This window comes from Rhinoraja longicauda, chromosome 16 (genome assembly GCF_053455715.1).
Source record: "Rhinoraja longicauda isolate Sanriku21f chromosome 16, sRhiLon1.1, whole genome shotgun sequence".
Classification (NCBI taxonomy): Eukaryota; Metazoa; Chordata; class Chondrichthyes; order Rajiformes; family Arhynchobatidae; genus Rhinoraja; species Rhinoraja longicauda.
Window position 1 is genome coordinate 18,845,465 of NC_135968.1, and position 12,556 is coordinate 18,858,020.

Genomic DNA, 12,556 nt, shown 5'->3' on the forward strand with positions numbered 1-12,556 from the left:
CTGGTACGGGGACTTCAGCATTCTGAACCTCCTGCCCAACAGTGGCAGCAAGATGATGGGTCTTACTGGGGTGGTGGGAGATCTTTGATGATAGGTGCCACCTCTTGAGGCAGATGCTTTTGGCAAAGCAACATTTGGTTGAGGTCACACCTCTCACTTTAATGTTAATTTGCTCCACGACCAGCCTATAACACCGCATAATGTCGCATTCCTTCTTCTCCCTGCTCCCGTCCGGCAGAAGGTACAGAAGCTTGAAAGTGCACACCACCAGACTCAGGAACAGTTTCTTTCCCTCCATCATCGGGCTTCTGAACTGTCCTTCCATAAGCTAGGGCACTGTCCGATTCACCTCAACCTCATTTCAGACATTGGACTCTGTCTCTGGAACTGATGCGCTACAATGCTGAGAACTATATCCTGCACTCTGTACCTTCACTATGCCTCTCTCTATTGTACGTATGTTTGAACTGAATGTATCTATATATAATATTATAATATAATAAGGCACTTCCTTATCTCTGTATCTCCCTCTCCCCTAACTCAGTCTGAAGAAGGCTCTCGACGCGAGAACTCACCCATTCCTTCTATCCAGAGATGCTGCCTGTCCTGCTGAATTACTCGAGCATTTTGTGTCCATCTTCGGTTTAAACCAGCATCTACAGTTCCTTCCTACACATATTCTCTGATCTGTTTGGATAGCATGCTACACAAAGCTGTTCACTGTACCTAGGCACATGTGATAATTATAAACCTAAACCTAAAGGATATACTATAGGAGCTCTGCAGGTGTCCGGTCGAGAGCACACTGCCTGGTTGCGTTACAGCCTGGTGTGGAAACTCAAACATCCAGTAACAAAGGAGATTATAGAGAATGGTAGACTCTGCCCAGTCCATCAAGGGCATTGACCTCCCCACCATTGAAACGATCTACAGGAGGCACTACCTCAAAAAGACAACTAATATCATCAAAGACCCACACCACCCTTGTCACACAATCATTTTGCTCCTACCATCGGGAACGAGGTACAGGAGCCTGAAAACCATGACCATTGATAGGGTAAATGCACAGAGTCTTTTAACTAGAGTAGTGGCGGCACGGTAGCGCAGCGGTAGAGTTGCTGCTTTACAGCAAAATGCAGCGCCGGAGACTCAGGTTCGATCCTGACTACGGGTGCTGTACTGTAAGGAGTTTGTACGTTCTCCCCGTGACCTGCGTGGGTTTTCTCCGAGATCTTCGGTTTCCTCCCACACTCCAAAGACGTACAGGTATGTAGGTTAATTGGCTGGGTAAATGTAAAAATTGTCCCTAGTGGGTGTAGGATAGTGTTAATGTACGGGGATCGCTGGGCGGCACGGACTTGGAGGGCCGAAAAGGCCTGTTTCCGGCTGTATATATATGATATGATATGATATGAATCAAGAATCAAAATGCAGATTCCTCGCTGAATCACATACCATGCAAATTTGGGAATATTCTGCCGTTCTCTCCATAAATCCATAAGTCATAGGAACAGAATTAGGCCATTCAGCCCATCGAGTCTACTCCGCCATTCAATGATGGCTGATCTATCTTTCCTTCTGAACGCCATTCTCCTGCCTTCTTCCCATAACCCTTGACGCCCTTATCAATCAAGTATTTGTCAATCTCCGCCTTCAAAATACCCAATTAATTCCACAGATTCACCACCATCTAAGCAAAGAAATTCCTCCTCGTATTTCTAAAGGTACGTCCTTTTATTTTGAGGCTATGCCCTCTGGTTCTAGACTCTCCCACTAATAGGGTGGCATGGTGGCGCAGCGGTAGAGTTGCTGCCTTGCAGCGAATGCAGCACCGGAGACCCGGGTTCGATTCTGACTACGGGTGCTGTCTGTACGGAGTTTGTACGTTCTCCCCATGACCTGCGTGGGTTTTCTCCAAGATCTTCGGTTTCCTCCCACATTCCAAAGATGTACAGGTTTGCAGGTTAATTGGCTTGGTAAATGTAAAAATTGTCCTTAGTGTGTGGTGGATAGCGTTAATGTGTGGGGATCGTTGGTCGGCGTGGTCCCAGTGCGCCGAAGGGCCTGTTTCCACGCTGTATCTCTAAACTAAACTAAACTAGTGGAACAATCCTCTCCATAGCTACTCTGTCAAGGCCTTTCACTATTCGGTAAGTTGCAATGAGGACCCCCTTCATCCTACTACCTCACCCCTCCCATCCTCCCCCTTCTTTCCTTGGCATGAGGTCTAAATTCTGGAACTCCTTCCTCGAGAGCACTGTGGGAGAACATTCACCAGAATGAGGGCAGTTGTTCAAAAAGACAGCTCATCCTCTCCCTTTCAAGACTAACTAGCAGTGGACAATAAAACATGGCCCCCTCAGCTTGAAAATATTGGAACCTTCACTGTTCCTCACCTAACAATTGCCATGAAGCTAATTTCTTTCCATCGTGCCGCCCTTGGAGTAGATGGGTGGTTGTCAGGCAGCATGGTCCCGGTGGGCCGAAGGGCCTGCTTCCATGCTGCGTGACTCCATGAGTCAAAGCTATTGCACTGTAAGGAATGCACAGATTGCTTTCCAGGTTAGGAGATGTGCAGTGTTTGCTTTCCAGCCTTTGCAAAGTACGACTTTACAGGAGAGGCATTCACACTGAAAGCTGCAGCCACTTCACACCAGCACTCCGCGTAGCACATCTGTTTTCTGGAAGAACCGCTGTACATATTCCCTCTTTGGAGGGTGGTTATAAGAGGAATTTCATGGTCGTAAATACAAAATCCCTCAGTGCACATGGCCCTTCAGAGGTGATGTTTACCAGTTACTGGTAATTGTCAAACACTTCCTGTTGAACAGCGGTCTTGCAAAAGGCTGCAGTTTTTGAAGTTTGAAACGTTGCGCTGCTAAGGGGCCACTTCCCTCAGAGCAGGCAGGCTGCGAGAGGGGGGGTGGGCAAGGTCTAATCGGAGTCAGGGTGCATGGAAACAGGCCCTTCAGCCCAGCTTGTCCATGCCCAACATGTTGGCATAATGGGCTGGTCCCATTTGCCTGGATTTGGCCCATAGCCATCTAAACCCCATCCTATCCATATATCTTTCCCAAATGTCCTTTAAAAGTCATAAGTGTATCTGCTCCCTCTGGCAGTTCATTCCAGATATGGACTAACCTCTGAATGAAAAGGTTGCCTCTGAGGTCTCTCTGCTCACTCACCTTAAGCCTATTCCCACAAGTTTTAGAATCCTCTACCCCTTGTGGGCATTCTCTGTATCCATGCCCCTCATGATCTCACACGCCTTAATTAGGTCACCCCTCTGCCTCATTTGTTCCAAAGAAAAAAGTCCCAGGCTTTCCAACCTTTCCCTGTAACTCAAGCCCGCAAGCCCAGGTAACATCTTGGTGAATCTCTTCTGCGCTCTTCCCGACTTAATGACTAGGGAGTGGAACAGATCTGCTGTCAAGCACAAATTTTACTCGTCCCCTGCCTGACTCCGAGTTTCCAATGAATCCACTTTCCAAGGAATCTGCTTTTTTCTGGGCCGAGGTTTGAAGTCTAAAGCCCTCTGGTTTTAGAGTCCTCTCCCGTGTCATCAGACTCCAAAAGTAGGAAAGATAGACCCAAGGTGCTGGAGAATGCAACGGGTCAGAAAAACGTGGATAGGATCTTCTCCTTTGTCCTTAACTGGAGCTACGAAGGCCTAGCTTTTACTGGAATGTTGGTCGAGTCGCGTGACATTTGGTTTACAGTAAAACCTCTACAGTTTGGAGTAAGCACGGAAGTGGTGGAGTAAACTGTTTCCACTGGGGTGGATGTGGGCGGACACCAGGGTGGCTGGGAACTCACCTGTCCAGCAGTCCCGCTGCGTTCCTCCGCGGTCGGCCTATGTTGGGTCCGTACAGGCTGGCTTTAGTGTAGAACCGGACGGACTGAAGCAGGTTCTTGAGCTGAACGTAGTCCTTCCCAAGCCGGCTCCCATTGATAGTCCTCCCCACCATTGATCGGTAGCTGTTGGGCTCTGCAGATGGAAACATAGCATGTCACCAACAATGATTAGCTGGACAGCACAGGACCAGGCTCTTTGGCCCGCAATGTCTGTGCCCAACACGTTGCCCATTGGGGCGGTAGAGTTGCTGCCTGACAGCACCGGAGACCCGGGTTCAATCCTGACTACCGGTGCTATCTGTGTGGTTTGTACGTTCTCCTCATGACCGCATGGGTTTTCTTCTGGTGCTCTGGTTTCCTCCCACACTCCAAAGACGTGTCGGTTTGTAGGTTGATTGGGTTCTGTAAATTGTCCCTAGTGTCGAGGATAGAACTAGTGTACGGGTGATCGTGGTTGGTGTGGACTCGGAGGACCGAATGGCCTGTTTCCATGCTGTATCACTTGGAAAAACTATTCCCTAAACTCCAAGTTAAACTAATCTCCTTTGCCTGCACCTGATCCATATCCCTACATTCCCTGCATATCCACATGCCTATCTAAAAGACTCTTAAAAGCTCTCTGCCCCCACCACCACCCCTGGTAGCACATTCCAGGCACCCTCCACTCTTTGTGTTAAAAAAAACCTGGCCTGCACACTTCCTTTAAACTTCGCCCCTCTCACCTTAAAGCTATGCCATCAAGTCCTTGACATATCCACCCTGGGAAAAAGGGTCTTCCCTAAATATGCATCTCGTAATTTATACACACTTCTATCAGGTCAATCCCCAGCGTCTGGTTTTCCAGAGAAAACAAAGCAAGTCTGTCCAACCTCTCCTTACAGGTAATACCCTCTAAGCCAGGCATCATTCTTGTAAAAAGGAAGAGGTGTCATTTTGAGTGGCAACCCATCTTCGGAATTCCGTCCCAAAAAGTCATCTATTCTTTTTCTCCGGAGACGCTGCCTGGCCCACTGAGTTACTCCAGCACTTTATGTCTGTCCTCGGTATAAACCAGCATCTGTAGTATTCTTACACAGTCATTCTGCTAAACTTCTTCTGCATCCTTTCCACAGCCTCCACATCCTTCCTGTTCTGGGGTGATCAGAAATGCACACAATACTCCAAATGCAACCTAACCAAAGTCCTATACAGCTGCAACATGACTTCCTGATGCTGTACTCATTTGCCCAACCAACGAAGGCAAACATACCATACACATTAAATGACTGCTGGCTATTATTATTCACGTTCATATTTGTGAACATGTTTAGTTTAGTTTAGTTTGGTTTAGAGATACAGCACAGAAACAAGACCTTCCCCCACTAAGTCCACGCCAACCAGTGATCCAAGTACAGTAGCACTATCCTACAGACTAGGGATAATTTACACACCAAAGCCAAATTAACCTACAAACGTGTACATCTTTGGATTGTGGGAGGAGACCGGAGCACCCGGGGAAAACCCACACAGTCACAGAGAAAACATACAAACTCCGAACAGACAGCACCTGCAGTCACGATTGAACCCGGGTGTCTGACGATGTAAGGCAGCAACTCTACCGCTGTGCCACTGTGGTGCCCACAATATGTTCTTGTAAATTGTGTAAATGCAGCAAATTGCATTTGAGGTACCCTAGTACAATGCACAGCCATGGATGGAGAGTGATTTACTGCCACTTGCATCGGAAAAATAGCCTAGTAATTCAAAAACACACATGTGGAAAAGTCAACATCGTTACAGAGAATGTTTGCAAATAGAGCCTTGTAAAGTTGAGGATACATGTATGTTGGTATTGTAACTCAAATGAAATTGCTCTATGTGTGATATTCACATTATGATGAGATCACTATATATCCTAGTAATTAGGGCAGCACTTTGCAAATTCTCATTCAAAGATTTGGCACCAGACTGAGGGGCTCTGGATGACTTCCTGTGCTGTCAGATATAGTGAAAAACAAAATGGTGCTGGGGGGAGGTAATATTTTGCAGGCAGCATGTGCGAGAACGTTATAATGTTTTGCAATAAAAAAACATTTTTGCCAAGTCTTCTTTTCACTGTTATTTATGCGTGATCTATATATAATTTATGTATAATTTGTGTGTGGTTTATATGTAAATTATGAGCATATTACATCAAATGTATGTGGAATCTATCTACAATTTATTAGTGACTTCTGGGCAATTTAGGGTGGCACGGTGGTGCAGCGGTAGAGTTGCTGCCTGACGGCACTAGAGACCCAAGATCGATCCTGGCAATGGGTGCTGTCTGTACGGAGTTTGCACATTCTCCCTGTGGCTGCGTGGGTTTCCTCTGGGTCAACGTGGAGTTGGTGGGCCGAAGGGCCTCTTTCAATACTGTGACTCTAAAGTAAAGTCTAATCTAAAAAGAGATTTCCCTATGCGTGATATTCACATGATGAGGAGATCACAGTACCTCCAAAGAATTGATAGTATTAATATTTGCATCAGAGATAGCAGGTAAGGTGGGAGTGACTTGAGGAAGCACAAGCAAGGAATCAGTTACCGTCAGCAATAAAGAGGAGCCCCAACCCAAAACGTCGCCTATCCATGTTCTCCTGAGATGCTGCTTGACCCGCTGAGTTACTCCAGCACTTTATCTTCTTTCATAAACCAGTATCTGCAGTTCCTTGTTTCTATATTTTTCTCGATCATTCCACTGTTGCAAAGTTGTACGGCGTTAGCTTATGTTTGCAAAACAAATTTTGCTTGGCTGAGAAAACATGTCTTTGATCTTTCCTCTCGCTCCCACTTACATTATCCTTTTCTGCTTGCACATATCCAACCTCAGCTAAGTTGAAAGACCACAGGTGATCAGAAGAGTTGTGAGGATTTGAGTGATGTCAAAAGCCAGAGGACAAAGGTTTAAGGTGAGTGGGGAAAAATCTTAGACTTCAGGCATTAGACTTTTGAGATACAGCGTGGAAACAGACCCTTTGGCCCACCAAGTCCGCACCGGCCTGCGGTCACCCCGTACACTAGCACTATCCTACACACCAGGGTCAATGTACAATTTTTACTGAAGCCTATTAACCTACAAACCAGTACATTTGTGTTGTGTGGGAAGAAATCGGAACACCTGGAGAAAACCCACGAGGTCTCAGGGAGAACGTATAAACTCCGTACAGGCCGCACCCATAATCAGGATCAAAACTGGGTCCCTGGCGTGGTAAAGCAGCAACTCTTCCGCTGCGCCATTTTGCCACTGTACCACTGCACCACCCCCTTTAATTGGAACCTGATGAGCAACGTTTTCGCACAGAGGGTGGAGGGTCTGTGAAATGAGCTGCCAGAGGAGGCAGTTGAGGCAAGTACTATAACAACATTTAAAAATATTTGGACAGGTACATGAATAGGAATAATTTAGAGGGATATGGGGCAAATGCAGGCAGGTAGTACTAGCGTAGATGGGCATCATGGTTGGCATGGACTAGTTAGGCCGAAGGGCCTGTTTCCGTGCTGTATGACCATGACTCTATGATGCATTCAAAGAGCTGGTTCAGAAGCCAATTAAACTATAAAACTGTCTTTGGACTGTGGGAGAAAACCAGAGCATTCATAGATAACCCAAGCAGTCACAGGGAGAACATACAAACTCCGTACAGGCAACACCCGTAGTCAGGATCGAGCCCGGGTCCCTGGCGCTGTACAGCAGCAATTCTACCGCTGCGCCACTGTGCCGCCCCTTGCCCCAGGCCTTCCTCACCTCTTTCTACCCCAGCTATCTCCCCTTCACTCCCTCGCTCTGAAATCCGAAACATCCTTCCACAGATGCTGCCTGACCCGCTGAGTTCTTCCAGCAGTTTTTTTTGTTGCCCAAACCTGTTTACATTGGGGAAGGGAGGGTGGGGGCTAGAAATTGGCCAGATTGCCAGAATGACAGGGGAGTTGTGCACCACTTTGATCTGTGTCTGACCTGACGTTAAATATCTAAACTGCAACAGTCTGCGGGCTTTGTTGGACCTTTAAACAACTGGCGATTAATCTCCAGTTCCCCGACACTGCTCCTCATCGTGATTCAATGTAACTCGATCCTGAGCTAACACTTCATTATTCACTAAGTTCTACAATCTGGCCAATGTAAACATCACACTTGTGAGCCCTTTAAACAATTCTAAACTCTCTTAGCACTGTAAGTATAAAACCACATTTATTTTAATGTGACAGCGCATTTTACATACACCTCCCATTAAGTGAGCTTCTCGGTTGATGATGTAGACCTTATGGATGGTCGGTTATTAATTTAGGGTCGCAGTAAGGTATCTGATGGCAAGTTTTCTTTTGTTTTAGTTTTAGCTTTTAAGTATTGGAGATACAGCGTGGAAACAGGCCCTTCGGCCCATCGAGACGGCACCAACCAGCCATCCCTGTAGACGAGCACCATCCTGCACTCTGGGGACAATTTACAATTCTTACCAAAGCCAATTAACCTACAAACCTGTACGTCTTTGGAGTGTGGGATGAAACCGAAGATCTCGGAGAAAACCCACGCAGGTCACGGGAAGAACGTACAAACTCCCGACAGACCGCACCCGTAGTCAGGATCAAACCCGTATTTCTGGCGCTGCGCCACCGTGCTGCCCTTTCATTTGGTCTTTCATTTCATTCATTCCCAGTCCACGTGTAACACAAGAGACCACAGCTGCTGGATGTGACCATTTCACTGAACATTTGCGTTCAGTCCCCCAAGGCTGCTGGACCTCCCAGTTGCTAACCACTTTAACTCCCATTCCCCTTCCCACAATGCCCTTGTGGACAAAAGTGGAAACAAGGAACAGCAGAAGTTGTTTTGCAAAAGAAAACACAAAGTGCTGGAGCAACTCAGTGGGTCAGGCATCTTCTCTGGAGAACATGGATATGTGACGTTTCGGTTCAGGATCCTTCTTCAGATTGATTGTGGGGGGGGGGGGGGGGGGAATTGAAATAGCGGAGGGGCAGGGCAAGGTCTGGAAGGTAATAATATGTGGGCTACACCCTTCCATGGTCTTCAGTGCCAGCTCTGATTTGTTCTGTGCCTTTTCATACCTCACGTTTCCCTCTCCTCCGACTCTCAGGCTGAAGGATTTCGACCCGAAAAGTCACCTATTCCTTTTCTACAGAGATGCTGCCTGACCCATTGAGTTACTCCAGCATTTTGTGTCTACACAGGTAATAGGTAGACATAGGAAAGGGAGGTTGCGTAGGAAAATAACTGCAGATGCTGGTACAAATCGAAGGTATCACAAAATGTTGGAGTAACTCAGCGGGTCAGGCAGCATCTCTGGAGAGAAGGGGCTCTCCAGTCTGAAGAAGGGTCTCGACCCGAAACGTCACCCATTCCTTCTCTCCAGAAATGCTGCCTGTCCCGCTGAGTTACTCCAGCATTTTGTGATACCTAGGAAAGGGAGGTGATTTGATAAGCAGATGGTTGAAACAAAGACTCAAGATAAGAACAAAAGATGTGAGAAGAGTTTGAAGAGTTATAACAGAGCCAGATGAAGTAGCAGGGGAGGAGGGGATGTGTGGAGGGGAGAAATACGTGAGAGTACAGTTGGGGTGCAAGGTAGAGAAGGGAGGGTGGAGAGGGGGGGTTGGATAGTGTAGGAAGGAACTGCAGATGCCGGTTTAAACCGAAGATAGACACAAAAAGCTGGAGTAATAGGAATAGGTGATATTTCAGGTCAAGACCCTACTTCAGACTCAAGGGAAAGGAAAACGAGAGATATGCACAGTGATATTGAAGATAAAGAACGAATGCAAGATATTCAAAAAAGTAACAATGATAAAGGGAACAGGTTATTGTTAGCTGTGGCCAAGGTGAAAAGGAGTTACAGACAACGAGACTCAACAAGGCAGCTTTGAAGCCTTTACAATAACTTGGGTGGGGGAGGGACGGAGAGAAAGGAGATGCAGGGGTTATTTGAAGTTAGAGAAATCAATATTCGTACCGCTGGATTGTAAACTGCCCAAGTGAAATATCCAACGATGGGATAGTTGGACAAAGGGATGAAAAGACTGAAGGTGTGAAACAAAAGGATTGAAGAGTTGTGAATTGTGAAGCCATGGGAATGAATGTAGATGGAATGGGAGGGGGAGGGGAAAAATTGATGCAGGTCCAGGAGGGGCAGAGGTAAGGGGGGATGGAAGGGGAGAGAGTTATGTAGTTACCTAAGATTGGAAAATTCGATGTTCATACCGTTGGGTTTTAATCTACCCAAGTGGAATATGCAGGCACAAGTAATTGCTGATACTTGGATCCTGCGTAGAGCACAAAGTGCTGAAGTAATTTCAGTGGGTGAGGCAGCATCTCTGCAGGGCAAGGATAGGTGACCGTTTTGAGTCGGAACCCTTCTTCAGACCTTTCTGTCCTTGGCATCCTCAACTGCCAGATATTTCATTCATCTACTCTATCATTCTATTCCTTTCCCCTCCTCCATATGTTCATCTCATACCCCCCTCATTCACATCCTTTTCATCTCCCCTGTTTTTTCCCTCATCTATTCCCTTTCATCCTTATTCCCCCCCCCCCCCCCACCCCCTCCAGCTTGACAATTCATTCTTCCCCTGTCTCTTTGTCACTTAGTTATTCCGTTTTTCACACTCAACCCACCCCCCTTCCCTCACGTGTATCCATCTAGCACTTGTCAGGTTCTGCCCCCTCCCCCCCTTCACTTTAGTTTTAGTTTTTGTTTGGAGATACAGGCGGAAACAGGCTCTTCAGCCCTCTGGGTCCATGCTGATCCGTGATCCCTGTACACTAGCAATATCATACACACTGGGAACAATTTACAATCTTTACCAAAGCCAATTAACCTAAAAACCTGTATGCCTTTGCAATGTGGGAGAAAACCGGAGCACCCGAAGAAAACCCATGCTGTCACGGGTAGAACATATAGACAGCACCCGTAGTCAGGATCGAACCCGGGTCTCTGGTGCTGCAAGGCAGCAACTCTACCACTGCGCCACCGTACCACCCACTCCCCAGCGGTCTGAAGAGGTGTCCCAACCCGAAACATCATCTGTCCATTCCGACCACAGATGCTGCCTGTCCCATTGAGTTACTTTGAGTTTTACATCCACACAAGTTTGCATTTTGACCCACTATTTGGCCTTAATTTCTTTCCACTAGTGGCAATGACGGTTTTACATTCCTCTCTGCCTTTTGCCCTCTGATTCCCCTCCATTTTCAGAATGCTTTTAGCGTCTTCTAAAATTAAGACAGTTGCAAAATATTTACTTAATGTCTCTGTCATTCCCCTATTCCTCATTAATTCCCTTATCTTAGCTTCAAAGGGACAAATATTTACTTTTGCCACTCTATTCCAGTAGAAGTTCTTCCCATATTTCCTGCTAGTTAATTCTCATAATTTATAATCCCTCTCTTTATCTTTTTGTTTAGTGCTTTTACTGAAGTTAGCCACATTCATGAAGTCATACAGCATGGAAACTGGACCTTTGGCCCCACTGAGTATAAAAGGAAGCAACAAGCCCACATTTACAGTAATGCCACACCAATCTCATTTTATTCCTACCACATTCCCATCAGCTTTTCCCGGATTCAACCACTCAGACTGTTTTTTTAACATCTCTGACTGAAACAATTAAAGAGAAAATGAGACATAGAGTTATAGACAGATATAGGGCTGGGAAAGGACTTGAGAGATATACAGTCATAGTGTCATCGATATGGGCCAAATGCAGGCAAATGGGGCTAGCCTGGAATCCTAACTTGGCTGGTGTGGACAAACTGGGATGAAGAGCCTGTTTCTGTGTTGTATAGTTTGAAGAAATTAATTGATTGAATGATTTATTGAAATTCACAGTGGTGCAGCGGTAGAGTTGCTGCCTTACAGCGCCAGAGACCCGGGTTCCATCCATTTAGAACTGAGATGAGGAAAAACTTTTTCAGTCAGAGAGTTGTAAATCTGTGGAATTCTCTGCCTCAGAAGGCAGTGGAGGCCAATTCTCTGAATGCATTCAAGAGAGAGCTAGATCGAGCTCTTAAGGATAGCGGAGTCAGGGGGTATGGGGAGAAGGCAGGAACGGGGTACTGATTGAGAATGATCAGCCATGATCACATTGAATGGCGGTGCTGGCTCGAAGGGCCGAATGGCCTCCTCCTGCACCTATTGTCTATTGTTTATTGACTACAGGTGCCGTCAGTATGGAGTTTGCATGTTCTCCCCATGACCACGTGGGCTTTCTCCGGGTGCTCCGGTTTCCACAGGGCAGAGGGGGGGGGGGAGGGGGGAGTGGGGGGGATGGATAGTTGTTTGTTAGTTAGTGTATTGCTTGACTGTACTCATGCAGTGAACAATTTGGCTGGATGGCAGATAAAACAAGGTTTTTCACTGTATTTCAGTCTACATGACAATAATAAACCAATTATTAATACCAATAACAAGTCCTGATGATGGGTCATTGGCTAAAATGTCAACATTATTTCTCCGCCAGAGCATTTAGAGCATTTTCAGGTTTCCTGCATCCCCAATATTTTTTCTCTGTTATTAATAGTTCCCCTCCTGCCACTGTATGTTGTTTCTTTTTTTTTTCCTAATCAGATGTGCAGCACTTTGGTCAACGTGGGTTGTTTTTAAATGTGCTATACAAATAAAATTGACTTGACTTGACTTGACTCTTGTCCCACTTTACAGGCGAACGAGAA

The 12,556-nt window shown here is 46.3% G+C and overlaps 1 protein-coding gene across 1 annotated transcript in view; it reads right to left on the reverse strand.

The window, feature by feature from the left end:
* Positions 1-12,556, reverse strand: part of hpse2 (heparanase 2) — a 144,234-nt gene that overhangs the window by 66,994 nt on the left and 64,684 nt on the right. Inside the window, exon 5 of the mRNA XM_078413359.1 lies at positions 3,817-3,988. Coding sequence (XP_078269485.1) covers positions 3,817-3,988 — 172 coding nt within the window. The remainder of the gene's footprint in view (positions 1-3,816; positions 3,989-12,556) is intronic.